The following is an 18,073-nucleotide window of genomic DNA, read 5'->3' on the forward strand; positions in this document are numbered from 1 at the left end:
AGTTTAATTATATTGTTGTGTATTAAATGATTAAAATATATCATCTATGATTACTGTTTGTGTAAGTTGGATTAGGATTAGATATTCTTAAAGTAGAATAGTTTAATACTTACAGGTTAGTGTATTATTTTATACAAATTAATAAAATAATACTGGTAGTAACATGGATGATTTGTCAAAGTCTAGATATTGACTGTGTGATTTAAATACTTAAGATCATTATTGGTTTTGGAATTGGATATAATGTTCTTTTAATTATACTTTATGGTTTAAATTATTAAATTGTTGTCTAGGATGGAGTTAAGGTTAGAGGAGTTTCTTTAAAAGAAATTGTGGATGGGACCAGGTATGATTATTAATTAATCATTGATAATGGTTTTCGAATTAATGAACTTGGTAATAGTTGTGATAGTTATATTGTATATAATTATGTACATTAAAGATAAAGACTGTATTAGGTTTGTTTTTGATCAGAGATGATCTATTTATTGGTTTTCAGAGGTCTGGTAGAGAGAACTTGCTCGTAGGGTTTAACCCGCGATTTATTTTTAAGGTTATTAGAAATTCAAATCTCAAGGTTGAGGATCCGCAACTGGAGGACTTTGTGATACCCCTCGATTCTAGAGCCACGGGTGATCAAGTCCGAGCACAGAATACAAGGGATATCAAACAATTAATATTTAAACAAGCACTGGAATACAAGATGAATTAAAAATAAATAGATAAGCTGAAAAGAAAAATAAATAATAATTAAAAATTCCATACTAAAGTTCTCCAATCCTCTGATACCAGTAAATAATTAAAACCACAACTCGGGAATCCATATTGTGGACCCCTAATACTATCATAACTGAAATAATTGAACTGAAATAAAACTAACAATTAAACCATGAAGAAGAGTCATTCGTAGAGTCGGAAGAGTGAATGACTGTCTCTGCTCGGTAAGAACAATCTCTAAGACTGGAACTGACGAACATCTGAAAAATAATGGTGGGTCAGACCCACAAATAAGTTCTAATTTACTACATCCCAAACAGAGACCCGATACACGTACACATCCTAATTAATTCAACAATAACTAAATAGTCCATACGTAGATATATACACACTAAAGGAATCTCATTAGACTATAGAGTTGTCTCAACCTGAATAGTAGGCAACTTGCAAAACGCACATATAGTGGGCATGAGTACCTAGACCTACCAGGGTACACAACTACACTATATCTAGCTACACATCCCTGGCAATATACGCACCCTAACCACTGATCCTGAGACTCAAGCTCATATCATGGCGTATAATTATATATATAAAATCCGTCCTATCCAACCATCAAAGTAAATTATCCAAATATTATTTTAATAATATGTCATCCAACTATTCCGTTGACCTGACACGAATAAGTAGGACTTAACACTATAGTTAATCCGTTCCCTTATTAAGAATAGGTAGGACTTAACTTTTAAGTTAATCCGTCCCTAATATGCCCCCATCCCATAATGGTGCATTAATCCATATCATAACCAAATAAAAGTTTCAAATTCAAGGATAATGTAAATAATTTTTACATCTAATAAACCAAATTAGCATGATATAAATCTTATACACATCCTTTGCATTTACTTAAACAAAATATCAATTCTAAAATATCATGCATTTAATTTACATCACAAGAAATTAACATGCATATCAACTAAATTGTACATCTCTAAGTTCTGATTAAATTAATTTAAATCTAAACAATTGATTAAAAAATAATTTAATTCAATAATATTTTATTAATTTATCCTTTCAAAATTAATTAAATTTCATACATAGCATGTAAACTTAAATCATGCATTCCAATTCTTAATGAATTTACTTACATTAATTAAATATTTAATATAGATTCATCAATCCAAAAATAACAAATATTAATTTAATACTCCAACCTTAAACAAATTTACAATAAAATATTAAAATATTTAATGCCTAATTATTTTATTTATACCCAATTGATTTATTTCTAACCAAAACAGTATTATATATAGCCTCGTCCGGCGTGCATGCCTTATGCAAGGCATGACATTCCAAATTTATAGTTCAATCACGTGCACCCTTTATGAATACAGTAAGTGATAACAATGTCCAGTTTCACATTTATTTCTACAAATTGATTCCCCACCTCGTTCGGCGTGCATTCTTTATGGATAAAACTAAAATTTTATTTCATATACTTTTAGCATATAAATTGATTCATGTAAGCAATCATTCGCCTTGTTCGGGGTGCACCTTTTGTTTTGCAGACAATAAATCAACATGTAACCAAATTAATTCATGTTACAATTAATTCATGTGTAAAAAAAATAACAAAAATAACTAAGTAAATAAATTAAATTAAAACCCCAAAGCCATCAACAGTGCTAAATTCGGTGGAAGAGAAGAATTAAATTTCATTATTAAAATATGAATTTAAATTGTCAAATTAATCAATGAAATTTGATTCAATTAATTTATTTAAAGAACCTATAATTAATCTAGCATGCATAGAGTACGAATCAAAGGAGAAAAGAAGAATTAAAATTTGCCTTTAGAGATTTGATAAAAACCCTAACCTCCTTCTTCCTTTTTCTCTTTCTTCCTCTTCCTTCTTTCTCTCTCTAAAATATAGTACGGGATATATTTTCTAACCTCTTTCACAACTCTATAGTTATATATTTATAGGTAACTAAATTAACCCTAATCCTTTTCCGATTCTAAGACAAATTAAAATAAAATAAAAATAAAATAAAATAAAATTTAAATACTAAAAAGGTAACTTAAATATATATTACGTATAATCTATGTGTACTCCTTTTTATATATAATATATAAATATATATCAGATTATTATTAAAGGACTTTCCTTATATATATATATATATATATATATATATATATATTTATTTATTTATTTATTGATTTATTAAATATACATATGCATGGTTAATTATACGTACCTATTAAACCCCTTATCCAAGTAGTCCATATCAGTCCAATTGATTGGTCAATTACTACTATCCATATCCAATTCCTTAAAAGTATAAAAATAAAATAAATAAAATAAAATAAAAATAAAAATAAAACAATTAAATTCCTAAATAAATACACATCATCACATACAATTCAATTTAAACAAATAATTAAATTAATACATTTAAACAAATAATTAAATCAATTAAACAAGTAAACAATTAGCAAAAAAATCAATTAAATAATTAAATGCAATTAAAATAATTTTTTAAAAATAGCGAGACTATCCTTTTAAAATCAGGGGTATTATAGACTTATCTATTCTTTCTATTTTATTTCAAAATAAGATAATATTACTTCAGTAATTATTAATGGATTCAGTAATTATTAATGGATGGATTTATGGATAATGGATTTTGGTTAAGGGGTCCTTGAGTTACGGATTCCTGAGTTATAACCATTGACAAATTATTAATGAAAAGTTTTATTTATTAGTTTTCTTCAGCGTATTTATTCTTTTTATTTCATTTTGTACTTTGTGCTTGTTTGAAATACTTTAATTGTTTTGATATCCTCTAGTTTTGTGTGCAGACTTGATCAACCAGTGTTCCGAAATTAGGGGGTATCACATTGAGTCCACTGTAAAGCCACACTTGGACCATAAATGGTGAGGGATTCTGTTCAGCCACTCAAAAGCATTATTATTCATCTTCTTAATGTTTATCATGTGATTCTTGAACACCTCAAGTGTAAATGCATTAGAAGCATTCAATAATTCAGTTTTCAATCTGAGACATGGAAATTTCTTCCTAAAATTTTCATACAACCTGTCCAACACATCAACCAATCTTTTTTGTCTGTCAGAGATAAAAGTTAACTGATAAGGGGGACCAATGATTGCCATCAACTCATTAATAAACCACTGCCAAGTGTCTTTTGACTCAACCTCCACCACTTCAAAAACAATTGGGTAATAACTATCATTTAGGTCCCTACCAACAACATTTAACAACTGTCCTCCATATGGCCCTTTCAAAAAACAACCATCTAGCCCTACAAATGGCCTACAGCCTACTTTGAAGCCTCTCCACATTGCTTCTAGACAATAAAAAACCATCAAAAACCTTTCTTTACCCTCCTTGTCAATTTCAGTTTTCACTTTGCATACACTGCCAGGATTTATCTGCATAACAAGCTCACAGTACTCTATGATTTTCATAAACTGCTCTTCAAAATTACCTTCATTCATTTCCAAGGCTTTTGCCTTAGCTCTGCTTACCTTGAATCTAGAAACTTGTATCTCAAAATCCTTTTCAATCAAGTCACTTAAACCACAATTCTTCCAAGTTGGGTCCACTCTGAATTGGTTTATGTAGTGCTTGGCTATGTACCTAGATGTTGTTTGTCTATTTGTTTCAAGTGGAATATAGTGGTGTGTACTTCTATATGTCTTGATTTGAAAACTATTATCATTGTTATTCTTTTAGGCATGAATCCTCCAACCACATTTACTAATACACACAGCAATAATCCTATTTTTCTCATTTTTCCTAAGCCTGAAATAATACTTGTGTTTTATAGCATGATCCCTCAATGCTACCCTAAAATCATCTGCACATGCAAACTTCATCCCAATTTCTAAGGGTTTAATGCCCAAATCCCTCTCAACAACATATTCAGTAACCTTAATGTTACTATCAACTTCCTCATCGGATGAGCTATGAACACTTTACAACTCATCACTTGGTGCATATACAGAATCTCCATCTAAGTCTTCTACTTGACCCCATAAAACTTCAATATGACCATCTAATCTAAGTCTTCTACTTGACCCCATAAAGCTTCAATATGACCATTTAAGTCTTCTGAATGGGAAGAGGATTGGGAAGAGGCATGGGAAGATGAGTGGGAAGGAGAATGAGGTGCAGCTGTAGTTTCAGGTTCAGGTGCAGGTGCAGGTGCAGGTACAAGTGTAGTTTCAAATGTTGGTGCAAGTGCAGGTGCAGGTGCAACTACTTGTACCTTCACCAATGAAAAATTCTTGTACATTGCAAACATATTCAATAGACCATTATCAGAGACTATTAACACATGATTTTTATTACTAAGGTCTCTATAATAGACTTCACTTTTGGGATCTAAGTTCAGTAGTGTCAACATATCTTCAATTTCAAAATATGACATGCGATCAGGCTCACAATTATCAAATTCATCAACTTTCCCCCCAATATAGTAATAGTGGTCCTTATCAAATTTTCCATCATAATGTATCTCAATTGTATACTTTTTAGACATTATGAACAACACCTACAAAAATTTAAACAAACAATACTAATTAACATCAAATTACATGCATGTGCAGACTAACATCAAATTACATGCATGTGCAGACAAATTATTTACATGCATGTGCAAACAAATTATTTACATGCATGTACAGACAAATTATTTACATGCATTGTAAGGACAAGAAGATATCCAATATATTACATGCATGTGCAGACTAATATCAGTGTAAAAACATTAACGAAACCAACCTCAAATGCCAAAAAAAATATAAAAAATTAAAAATTACATAAGTTCAAGGCAGTTTAACACTTTGTTAGACATGTGGAGCTCAAAACAAGAAAAAAAAAAAAAAAAAAAGAAGGCAAAATGCCCTAATTTTTATCTCAAACCGTAACCCTATTTTTATAAAACAGCTATACAATACATTGCAATAAACATGAAGAAGACAAAGTGGAAGTTATTTAACTATAATCGAAGCAAATAGAGACATGTGGAACCCAAATTCGTTGACAATCAACACAAAACACTAAAGGGGACCACATAGATTCGAATAAAATCCTTTATCGAACAGAAAAATAATAATAACATCATAGAAACTATTGAATCACACAAATACAAACGCTATAACATAAATACCCTAACTTTTATCATCATTAAAGAAATCAGAAACATGAAAACATAAAAACCCTAACCTCAGAAACGCGTTTTCTCCTTTCAATGGCAGCACTTCGTCTTTGATCTCAAACCCTAATAGCTAGAAATTACAGATCGTCCATAATCAAGCCACGAAAATTACTGTGTTTGCTTCGTCTTTGGTGTCTGTGTTTGTGAGGGGCTGTGTGTGTGTGATCGACAATAGAGATGACTGATGGTGTGGCTTGGGTTGTATAACCCTAATTTAGTGTATTTAGCCCAAACGACGTAGTTTTGAGTATGTTACGTTTCATTACCCAAAACGACATTGTTTTGTTCAATATCTATTTAGGTCATTTCAACTTTTTAATTTTTTTTATTATTATTGAATAAAGATTATTGAGGGGTATTTTGTATTTTTACCTACTTCTCTGACAAAAAACCCTTATTTGTAACTTTTTGAAATTAGATGGGTCAATTTTGAATGGCAGGGGTGTTATTTGCAACTTTTTGAAACTAGAGAGGTGTTTTTTGCACTTACCCCATTCCATAACTACATGTCTAGCTATGGGAGAGCACAAGCAAACTTGGAATTCTTTTTTCTCATTAAGTATTGATCGATCACTAATAGTTAGTATGATATATGTTTGAAAAAAAAAGAAGAAGAAGAAGAAAAAAGACCAATCAAATCCATATCAATCTCTTCCTCAAAAACAAGACAAGCAATGTGCTTAGAATTGTGATTAGGTAATAGTGTTTTGTTCTTTAATTCGAATCTCTAGTTTTCTTTGATTCGATCCAGAGATGAAAGTTGTTGGCGTTGCCATCCTTCCTCCAATCCGTTGTCGGACATATTCTGCGGTGGCCTGCCATTTCTGTAGATGACATAGAGGAGAAGCTGTGCTGTTCCAAGTAGAAAACCAATTTCATTTGGTACCTAAACACGTACAACTCCCTTTTGTCAATGCAAACTTGTGACTAATAGGATGCGCATCAAGAATTTATTGTAAGAGAGAAGATACATACAGTATTTTACAATTATTTAACGACTATTTTTTATTACTATTAGTTAGCATTTTTAATGAAACTTTATTTATACTATACATGTCTTTATTTCTATAAAACAACAAAATATATAGAAAAAAGGCGTGATGGTAAATTCATTAAAATAATTTTATTTTATTTCTTCCCTCCAAAGAAACACACTCGCCACTTACACATCCATTTTGCTTCTTTGAGCACTCGAATTCTCACCATCCACTTTAAGAGGCAAGAGAGGAAAAAAAACTTCCTTACTTTCGTGACACCATACAACAGACACATCCAATCATATTGTGTAATACATATGTGGGCATATGTATTATACGAACAGTCCGAATGTTTTCGTTGTACGGTACAACAGGTGTAATGAAACTTGTAGAGGAGATATTGATTGCGTCCGTTACACCATATAATGGACATATCCAATCGTACTATGTAATACATACGTGAGCATATGTATTATATGAACGGTTCGAATGTATTATACGAACGGTCCGAATTATACATATATTATTTTATTTGGTATTCAGGATTTTGGATGTGATTTAGTGGGTGACACAAATAGGTGATTAACCAACTACTATTTCTATACTAAGTCATGGAATGGAAAAATTGATATAACAATGTATCATTAACTTGACAATGTAAAAAAACTAGTGTTATTTTATAGATGACACATGAATATTGATGATGGGAAAAGATAATATTTCAATTCTTAAAGTTTGTGTTTTTCTGAATTCCAGATGTGAAACAAGATAATGTTGATAAAGAAATCTTAATTTTTTAAATTGGTAAATTATAAACTAAAAAGGAAAAAAAGAAAACGCTGGATTAGAGATAGAGTAGGAGGAGGATGAATTCAATGACTTTTTATTTATATTGGATGGCAATTTTGTCATCTAAAATTTATTTTTAAAATGTTTATTAAACTTTTAAGTGTTTTTAACCAAATTATCCTTAAATGGTCATTTAATATCAATTAAGTTTCAAGATTGGTCACTATTCACCTTTTCTTAACTTTAAGGTCACTATATAGTAATTATGTTTAATTTTGGTGACCAAAATATAATTTTCCCTTATGAATTCAATGACTTATTATTTATATTGGATGGCAATTTTATCATCTAAAATTTATTTTTAAAATGTTTATTAAACTTTTAAGTATTTTTGACCAAATTATTTTTAAATGGTCATTTAATATTAATTAAGTTTCAAGATTGGTCACTATTCACCTTTTCTTGACTTTAAGGTTACTATATAGCAATTATGTTAAATTTTAGTCACCAAAATATAATTTTCCCAATTATTAAAGGCTTAATTTTAGAATTTTGCTTTAGGCCTCAAATAATAGAACAATATCAAGCCGCCCCTCTCATTAATAGAATCCTCGATCTCCACTACGTCTAAACCATAAACCTAAACTTCCTAACCCTAAACCCTAAGTCCTAAACCTTGGGACACAGGGGTTACATCCAACAGCAACAGGTCCTGGTACTCACCACTTAAGATTGCAGCTTGCACAGCGGCACCATAAGCGACAGCCTCATCTGGGTGAATGCTCTTACACAGCTCCTTCCCGTTGAAAAAGTCCTGCATTAGATGCTGAACCTTTGGAATTCTAATAGAGCCACCGACAAGGACTATGTCGTGGACACTGCTCTTGTCCATCTTGGCATCCCTCAAATACTTTTCAACACACTCCACACACTCCCTAAAGAAATCCATGTTTAGGCCCTCAAATTTGGCACGAGTAATGCTTGGGTAGAAATCTGTTCCCTCATACAATGAATCAATCTCAGTGGTTGTCCAGATAGCTGATGAAAGAGTCCTCTTTGCCCTCTCCCAAGCAGCTCTCAACCTCGTAATAGCTCTAGGGCTTCCACTTATGTCTTTGTTGTGCTTTCTTTTGAATTCTTGAACGAAATGGTTGGTTATCAAAGTCTACTCCTCCAAGGTGAGTGTCACCAGAAGTGGCCTTCACTTCAATGACACCCGTCGCCTTAACGGTGACAAGAGAAACATCAAAAGTGCCACCGCCAAGGTCAAAGATAAGCACATTCTTCTCACCCACGCTTGCAGCTCTCCTGTCAAAACCGTAAGCAATTGCAGCAGCAGTGGGCTCATTGATGATACCAATGACATTGAGGCTGGCAATGACTCCGGCATTTTTTTTTATGTTCTCTTGATTTCTGCATATTGCCCTCAAAAGTATCTTGTGTTTCCCAGAATTGGATGGATGAATCTGATGGTTCAAGCGATTCAATTCTAAAGCATAAACCTCTTTGGGCTACTTATGGCCCTAAGCATGGCAAAGGGAAGAAAAAGAGAATAGAAAGGAAACAAGGAGATATATACCGGACTTATGGAACAAGAGTTATTCCAGTGTGAGCTCACCATCCTTTGCTGCTAACTTTTTTGCACGAGTTAAATGATATTATACTTGAATTTCATCTTACAAGTTACAGTGCAATATGCCCCCTAGTAACTAAAAAGTTTGGTACTCTGTTGTGCATAAACACTTTATTTTGTACTCTATTATGTAGTAGAAAATAAAAGTTTTTCATAGTATTTTGTAAGGTAGTTATTCATAATATTATTTTAATTTTTGAAAAAACTATAACGAGCTTGCACGAGTATAGGATTAGTGATCTTCAAATATCATTTATACATATGTACATAAACACTGTATTGAAGGCCAAGGAATTGTCTTCCTACCATCTCTTAGGACCCACCACCATAGTCAGCAGTATCGTCCTCTTTGGGTTTTAAAACGCATTGTTTTTCTATGGATGCATTGCGAATGTACTTTGTTCGTTTTGGTGAGTGTGATTTGTTGGATGGCAATAGTGATTAAGGTCAATGAAGGATTGGGAAACTTTATATTAGTTTCTTTCGCTTCTGTTGGTGTGCTCCAATTCTTTTTCCATTGTTGCCCAGTCTTCAATTACAGAGCATCGTTGCTGTAAATTTTATAGTGTCTGAGCAATTCTGAGATGAGTGTTGAAATGCAATTAAATTTTATTTTTTCCAGATTTGTGCTATCATTAGCCGATGTGGATGCACATCTTATGATGGAAGATGAAAGTCTTGTATGGACGCGCAACGATGTTGTGCTTGTACTTGAGCATCAAAGTGAAAAGATACCTTTGAGGTGCGTGGACATGGAATTATTTACAGCTTCTCAATGATAAGTCTTTGAAGCACCTTCAATTTACGCTATACAAATCCTCTTTACTATCTCTTTCCATATTATAATTATTGCTAACTTTAGTTTCTATCAAAGTCATTCATTTCTCATGCTTTCCATTCTTTGTTTTACAATTTAATAATTTATTTATTTCAACATTTTTAAATAAGCATGTTCATTTCTGAAGTTTCTTGGCTGTCCAATATATGGACCATGAAGCACAGCTGACCCAAAGCTTGGATCATTTCTCAATTTGTGTCATTCTCATTTCTATTTTCAATTTTACTGTTAACACATAAGAGCATATGCCTCTTCTTATTTGCTTATATCTTCTCTTTGTTTTACTTACTATATAGCAACAACAAAAAAAAAAAAGTGTGCCTTCTTTGTTTAATAAAGAGGAGTATTTTGTGTTGGCGTATAAAGGAGTGTTCTGTACAAAGAAAAGTGTTCTTTTTTTGTTATCACTTTGCCTTTTAACTACAGCTTATTTTTACTATTGCTGTGTAAACAGTAACACTTGAGTCATTATTGCAACTGGTGCAATAAGTTGTAATATGACACAAATTTGGAATGTATGGCACTCTTTTCTCAATCAAACTAAAACAAGCTAGTCCCATCACCATGCAACAATCCCCAAGGCCTGTAATAGTGGTCTCTGATTAGGCTGGTGTGCATCAATTCTTTTATATAAAAAGATGGAGTTAAAGGGTTTTTTTTTTTTGTTTTTTTTTTTTTTCATTCTTCAGTGTAGAATTGCTGTGTTTCTTCTAGTGAATATCTTGCTCCTGTGTTTTTGTTGGACAGTTATGTCTCAGAAATTGAGAGAAGATATGCTTTTCCATCACAAGCGCAGCGTCATATACTGGCTGGGCTGGCTTCTGTTGTGGGTGGGTTGAGTGCGCCATATGAGAAGGCTTCTCATGTACATGAAAGGCCTGTTGTAAATTGGCTTTGGGCAACTGGTTGTCATCCGTTTGGACCATTCTCTAATACTTCCCAAATCAGTGAAATGCTTCAAGATGTTGCTTTGGTAAAGACTAATCTCATTCTCCCCTAAATTTTGCATGAAATTTAAAATGAGTTTAAAAGTTATTATGTGCCACATCACTTAAAGGCTATTTGCTACATAAGGAGTTCTTTTACTCTTTTGTTACTCTTCTGGTAACATGTTTTTATATTTCACAAGAAGTAGATTCTCATTGTTTACTGTTATTTGCAGAGGAACACAATATATGCACGTGTAGATTATGCCCTTCACCGAATTCGGGATACATCAGAGGTGACTTTAATATTGATTGGCTATCTTTTAGTTGTGTTTAGAAGCTTCTGAAGTCTTTATCTTTATTTGTACAGACGGTCCAAGCTTTTGCTGGAGAATATCTGAAAACCCCTCTTGGTGAACCAGTCAAAGGCAAAAAGAACAAGTCAAGCACTGAGCTATGGTTGGAGAAGTTCTATAAAAAGACAACGAACTTACCAGAACCTTTCCCGCATGAATTAGTTGAACGGCTAGAGAAATACTTGGATGTAAGTCATTTCTAATCCAAGTCGCTTCTTTGAGCTGTATAAATATCTTGGCAATTGACATACCGTTCCTTTATGTGATTTGGTATATCAGAGCCTCGAGGAACAGCTTGTAGATTTGTCTTCCCTGTTGTATGACCATCAGTTACAAGATGCACATTTGAACAGTTCAGAAATTCTGCAGAGCACCGTCTTTACCCAACAGTAAGTTGTCCTGGAATATATTCTCCTATCAATTGGGTGAAGAAGGTTATTAGTAATTTCGCCATTTTAACCGTGTGTGTGTGTGTGTTGTTGTACACAGGTACGTAGAACATGTTCTGGCTAGCGAGAGGGAGAAAATGAGATGCTGCAATATTGAATACAGATTACCTGTGCAGTCTTCTCAAAATTACATATATGCAGGAATTCTAGTGGCAGGATTCTTTGTATATTTTGTTGTAATTTTCTTTTCATCTCCTGTGCGTTGAATGATAGTATATGGTAATTAACACCCAGAAAATTGGTTCAAAGGCATAATTGTTGTTATTTTGAGCGAATGCAGTTATTGTCATATATAATTTTGAGAGAGGAAACTGATTTCGTTTTCATGAAATGTTTGATAGTGCATGGGTGTTAACAAGCTATGCTTATTTCTTTTCTTCTGGAATTTGGAGATAATTATTTTAACTTTGTTCTTTATGGTATGTTTGGTTGGAGGGAAGGATTGGGAATGGATGAATGAGAGGGATAAAATAATTCATTCTGAGTTTGGTTGGATAAATCATCCTCCTCCATTTGTATTTTCTTATGGGATGAATTGGTATAGGTGAAGAGCTATATGTAAAGTTCTTCTCACAACGTGCTTTAAAGCCGTCAATCTATCAGAAATTTGCCATACCTACTGTCCTTTCATAGCTGATTCTCAAAATAGAATGAAATTTCTCTCGATTTGGGAAAGATGCTAATTGAACCGCCGCTAGAGTGTGATGCTTCACCCAGGTCAAGGAATCCACTCACCCATAGGATGCTTCACCCAGGTCATGGAATCCAGTCTTTTAGTGGGGGCTGTTATAAAAGTGTTGTTTAATAAAATTAAAAATTAAGTAATGAAAATTTTAAAGCTGAATTTATGAATTTTTTAAAGCTTAAGAGATGATTCAGTTTGGCCAGAATTGACAGTTTTTTGGAACCAATCCATTTATAACAGTAATACTATTTTTAAAGAACAGACAGGGTTATACATATATATATATATATAATATAACATAGTAATAGTTCAATCCGAACTGGTCTTACAGGACCATAAATCAAGACCAGACCAAAAATTTACAGTTCCATAATATTGGAACCCTAGAGAGTCTGTGTCTTGCCCCTCCATAGCAATAGCAAATTTTAGGATCAGATTTTAGTCTTCAGTCTTATTCATATTGTAAAATTATAATAAGATTTGCAATTCTCTTTTTTATCATACCATTCAATAATTAATCACAGTAAGTGAACCATTTTGCTTTTCCTATTTCATTGAGGTCCAAGCAATATTACAGTCGGTGTTTCCATTCCAATTCCTCTTAGAGAAAAATTATTCCATCCAGAAAAATTGTTACGAGCTTTTTCTGGCAAGGAAAAAAAAAAATTTAAAAAGTAAGGAATTCACAAAGTTGAAAGGGGGAATTAATTGAGGATCAGAAATAGCTTTCTAGGCTGCATTGTCCATCATTTAACAATTGAATGCACAATTGTTCAGAGCCCAGTGCATATTCATCATCTACCCTCGACAAATATAAAAAATTGAAATAAATTAAATTAAAGAAACAACATAAACAAGTTAATCACCAAAAGAATAAAAATTTCGTTTTACTTCAAGGGGTCCTCAGAAAAAAAATGCTTGCAATTGTCATCAAATTAGACAATCAGGTCTCAAAGATTCATGCATCACAGGAGCCCCAATCTTGAACTCAAGAAAAATTACTAGAATTTTTCAAAAAAAAAATTTATCTAACAGAATTAATTTTATAAAAATGAGATGATTGAAAACTTGTAAAATTATAAAACCTAAAATCTGGCAAAATAACAAAAACTGGAAAAGATTTGGCAGGAAATTATTCACTACAGCCGGCGAAAATTATAGGTGCAATGACTCAACTCTCCTGCGATTAATCTGTGCCTCTAATGCGTGTATATACACACACAGAGAAACCTCCATCTGAATCATTGAAGGGTTCCCATCAAAAGGCATCTTCATCATCAATCAAAATACAGGCATATATATATATATATATATATATATATAGTCGTGTGTGTGTGTGTGTGTGGGTAGTACATATATATGTATAGAGAGAGAGACTCTGGTACAAGAAATCAATAGAGTTAAAGAGGAACAGTTGACGAATAAGATATCTCGTTGGAAGGAAAAGAGTACAAACGATGAAGGCCGATTGCAGCTCCTCTACTTTAAATACTTGAAGATTAGGAATTAGGGTTTGCAAAAGGGTCGGTGAGGACCGGTTAATTACTAAAAACGCCTTCATTGTTCTATCTTATAATTCCTATCGAAAGAAGGAATCGGACGACAGGCCCAATATTAGAGGATTGGGTTCTGACTTCTCTTCAACCTTCATGGACCTACTTGAGTCCAATCCATACCGAATCTAGACCCAACCCAACTACAGTAAGGCTTAACGAACCAAGACTTATTGGACAAGTGTCTTTTAGTAACAGTGTTTAATAATGGATCATTGTCCTTAATTGTTATATCATTCTCATCCTTTAATTCCAAATGAATTAAGTCACAAAATTATTTATTATTATTATTATTATTTTTTTTCCATTCTATTGTACTTGTTAAGTAAACCTTTAAATTCAGTCTCCTGAATCTAATTTTTTTTTTAATAAAAAAAAAAAAATTTAAAATTTTCAATAGTGAAACACAAATTCTATGCCAACAAGCATAATATCAATTAGGAGTTCCTACTTTTCTTCACTTTTCCACAAAAACATGTTTGGATCAATTTTCAGATTACGTGATGGAAGATGATATACTTGATGTGCCAATCATACCAATTTTCTGATTACGTGATGGAAAATGATATACTTGAATTGACAATCATACATGTTTAGGACCAGCAATGACCTTGAATGGCCAGTGCTCCATATCACCCTGAACTGATGCATCACTGAACTTCCTACCAATCAATCGTTTCGCATCTGGAATTCAGAAAAATATATACAAGACTTTAGGAACCACAGATTGAAGCAATAAAAAGTCCAAATATTAACGGTCTCCCATCATCAATATTCGATTATTCACATGTCATCTACAAAATATATCACACTAGTTTTTTACATTGTTATATCAATTTTTCCTTTCCGTGCTGAAATGACTACTGCAAGAATGAATGACAAACCAAAATGAAGTATTACCAATGATCTCTCTTTTCAAAGATTGGAGATTGATATATAATTCCTGCTTGTAAGCTTGCGTGTGTGTGTGTGTGTTTGCTTAAACGTTCAAAAAAAAATTAGCTATTGGAGTATTAATGCTAAGCCAACATAATTCTTTACAAATATTCCTGCTCAATGAGCCATTCAATTCAATTTGTAACCGAACTTCACTAAATTTATGCAAATGTTCCCTAACGCCAATATAAATTTTATATAAATAAATAAAAATTTATTATATACATCAGTTGAAAGGTAGGTAAAATCAAAATCACAGAAGCTATACAAATCCGAAATTAATTATTTACATAAATGAAAATAAATATTTAGTGTTAATACCGATAAATTAAAATATACTAAAGTCTACCGACCCAATTGAAGTAAGTATTATCAATGTGAATTAGTCTAGATAGTATGATATCTCTTATTGATAAGTCCTGCTTGTAAGCGTGCGTGTTTTTACTTGAACTTGAATGTTCAGAAAAAATTAGTTATTGGAGTATTAATGCTAAGCCATCATAATTCTTTACAAATATTCATACTCAAAATGAGCCATTCAGTCCAATTTGTAACCGAACTTCACTAAATTTATGCAAATGTTCCCTACAGCCAATATAAATATTTATATATATAAGAAAAAAAAATTAAAAAGATAATTTATTATATACCCATTAGTTGAGAGGTAAAATCAAAATCACAGAAACTATACAAATTCGAAATTAATTATTTATGTAAATGAAAACAAATATTTAGTGTTAATACCGATAAATTAAAATATATTAAAGTCGAACCCTCTCCTACAGAATCTACATTTAAACAATGCTCAATAGTATAACACAAAATATATATGTATTTGTACCGAAGATGGTGTTGATAGGGTTCCGAAGGTATCCTATATTTGTTCAATTTCTACTCCAAAAAGTATCTTGACATTGTGTCTATGTAGTTTTAATTTATTCTCCAATTAAAGTTATATATTGAAGGTTACTATGCAGAATTCTTTAGGTGAGTGTCTATGTGCATGCATAGTGTTTGAGAAATTGTTTAGATGGAAATTTGTATATTTCTTTATATTTTTCATTAAGTTTTTTAAATAAAAATTTGATCTCTAAACAGGAATATTAGGTTTGATTGGTTTATGATTAGGTAGCTTTGGTGCAAGAGAAATTTTAGAACTAGATTTGCTATATTATATAGAGTGAGGCATAAAGGATTTGTTATGTGAACTATAATGAAAAATATCCATTTGATTTCAAATTGGTGTCCCAGTGTTCAGCAAAAATATTTCAACATAATATGTATGCAAATAATAAAATGATGCTCAAAGTCTTAGTAAGTGAGCAGGCAAATTTGAATAATCTTAAGAGTTTTGACTTATCACATGTCAGCACAAATACAATTGAATGCCTGATATTAGAAATTATTAGTGACCAATATAGCTTGTTGCCTTCAAGGATCCTAGCTTGAATACTAATATATTGATGACTGTTTTAAAGAAATCTTCAATATGGATTCTCAATATTACTATTGTAAGACTACTTTGTCTCTTAACAATATTAACAAGCAAAATTTCAAAACTCATATGATCAGAAGCTAGTGTTGATTTCATGTGACTTAAGGCTTCTAGAATTTAATATGAGAATTTTATAGTCTTAATTGTGCAGTGAAAAGAGCTATTTTAAGTTTCATTAAATAATGAAACAAATACATTAAATAATTTGTGTATTCCTTTGATTTTTTTAAATTTTTAATAATGTTTATAGTCTTGATTGTGCAATGGAAGTGTTTTGATGTTTGGAAAAACCCAAGTTTTTTGCTTGACAATCACGTGTCATTCTATAAGTTTCTTTTTATATAGCAATTTGTAGTTGGATGACTTGATAAATTTCTTTTTATGTAGCAATTTGTAGTTGGATGACTTGACAGCACTGGAGATGTATAGAGATTCTGTGATGCATTAAGATTACAAAAGCCACGAAGAAACCGGACTGGAAGAATCTAGAAACAAAGGTACATCTCTTTTGGCTGGGAATATCAATGTGTAGGAAGTTTTAATCTCTCAACTCTACTTACGTTGACTGCTTTATTTTGTTTCTCAGTATTATTTAAATACATTGGTAATGCCTGCATGCTATCAGATTCGAGCTCTTTTTAATAACATCATTTTGTTTTCTAATACCAAAATGTGATAGCTAATCATTTTGCTTTCAAATTATAAAATTTGTTAACCACTGATTACAAATGCTAGAATAAAAGGAGAAGCATGCATTTAGCTTGAAACACTTCAAACCAAAAAATTTAAGAAAGTGAAGTAACCTGAATTGAGGAAAATGCTGAAGAGGAAGAACATTGAACAGTGAAGAACTCTTAGAATCCCTCTCTCCTAAATCCTTATAGTTGGTAAACCTCAACACGTGTCTTAATCTTTTTATAACCCATCTCTCCTAACTACTTCTACTACCCATTTTTTTTTTTGGAAAGTTGTCATTTTACCACCTATTGCTAAAAGCTTTTAATTATATTTTGTAACTTCTCTTATTAACATATGATCGATTTTTTCTGCGTAATTTTTTTTTTTTTTTTTGTATTTGTTGACATTACATTTTAAAAATAATTTCTTGACAGATCCATAAACAACAACCGGATCTTTGGGAGAAGAATAACTAGGTTTCATTCTTAGATTTATCTAGGTTTCAAGGTTCATTGATTGGAAAACTAACTACACCTGAAATATGTACAAACTTGTTAATACTCTCTTTTGTTGACTATATATATTTTTTCAGTTCAATCATGAGTTTAATTAATTTGTTAATTTTAGAGGATTTCTTATTATCTTTGATGAATGCAACTTATGATATTTGTACTCCTCAAAAAAAAAAAAAAAAAAAACTTATGATATTTGTAGAAAGACTTAACTAGAACTAATCATTTGTTGATTAGTGCAACCCCAGTTTGAGAATGATTACATGCAAAGGACTAGGGAGA

At 31.8% G+C, this 18,073-nt stretch overlaps 2 protein-coding genes and 2 non-coding genes across 4 annotated transcripts; 1 reads left to right on the forward strand and 3 right to left on the reverse strand.

The window, feature by feature from the left end:
- Window positions 1–4,800: 4,800 nt before the first annotated feature.
- Window positions 4,801–9,120, reverse strand: LOC132273168 (heat shock cognate 70 kDa protein-like). Its single transcript, XM_059774190.1, has 4 exons — window positions 9,095–9,120; window positions 8,920–9,038; window positions 8,425–8,867; window positions 4,801–5,298 (listed from the first exon to the last, which is right to left on the reverse strand). The coding sequence occupies exons 1-4, from the start codon at window positions 9,118–9,120 to the stop codon at window positions 4,801–4,803; spliced, it is 1,086 nt and encodes a 361-aa protein (XP_059630173.1).
- Window positions 9,121–9,152: 32 nt separating this feature from the next.
- On the forward strand, window positions 9,153–12,263 carry LOC132275300 (uncharacterized). Its single transcript, XM_059776762.1, has 7 exons — window positions 9,153–9,338; window positions 9,986–10,105; window positions 10,949–11,174; window positions 11,364–11,423; window positions 11,498–11,671; window positions 11,763–11,872; window positions 11,973–12,263. The coding sequence occupies exons 1-7, from the start codon at window positions 9,187–9,189 to the stop codon at window positions 12,136–12,138; spliced, it is 1,008 nt and encodes a 335-aa protein (XP_059632745.1). The 5' UTR covers window positions 9,153–9,186; the 3' UTR covers window positions 12,139–12,263.
- Window positions 12,264–13,329: 1,066 nt separating this feature from the next.
- Window positions 13,330–13,419, reverse strand: LOC132275817 (small nucleolar RNA snoR118). Its single transcript, XR_009470763.1, has one exon. It is a non-coding gene; the product is annotated as a small nucleolar RNA snoR118 (small nucleolar RNA).
- Window positions 13,420–13,516: 97 nt separating this feature from the next.
- On the reverse strand, window positions 13,517–13,590 carry LOC132275803 (small nucleolar RNA R66). Its single transcript, XR_009470750.1, has one exon. It is a non-coding gene; the product is annotated as a small nucleolar RNA R66 (small nucleolar RNA).
- Window positions 13,591–18,073: the final 4,483 nt, after the last annotated feature.

The sequence above is a fragment of the Cornus florida genome, unplaced genomic scaffold (assembly GCF_030987335.1).
Source record: "Cornus florida cultivar Cherokee Brave unplaced genomic scaffold, ASM3098733v1 CherokeeBrave_3.0.0_Hap2_Chr09, whole genome shotgun sequence".
Lineage (NCBI taxonomy): Eukaryota > Viridiplantae > Streptophyta > Magnoliopsida > Cornales > Cornaceae > Cornus > Cornus florida.

Bases quoted from the DNA above. Each gene is read 5' to 3' on its own strand.
- LOC132273168 (XM_059774190.1), bottom strand. From the start codon at position 9,120: ATGCCGGAGTCATTGCCAGCCTCAAT. The intron at 9,039-9,094 runs GTCATTGGTATC...CGGTTTTGACAG, and splicing joins GAGTCATTGCCAGCCTCAAT to GAGAGCTGCAAGCGTGGGTG. The intron at 8,868-8,919 runs GTGACACTCACC...ATTTCGTTCAAG, and splicing joins TGAAGTGAAGGCCACTTCTG to AATTCAAAAGAAAGCACAAC.
- LOC132275300 (XM_059776762.1), top strand. From the start codon at position 9,187: ATGGATGAATCTGATGGTTCAAGCGATTCAATTCTAAAGCATAAACCT. The intron at 10,106-10,948 runs GTGCGTGGACAT...TTTGTTGGACAG, and splicing joins AGTGAAAAGATACCTTTGAG to TTATGTCTCAGAAATTGAGA. The intron at 11,672-11,762 runs GTAAGTCATTTC...TTGGTATATCAG, and splicing joins GGCTAGAGAAATACTTGGAT to AGCCTCGAGGAACAGCTTGT.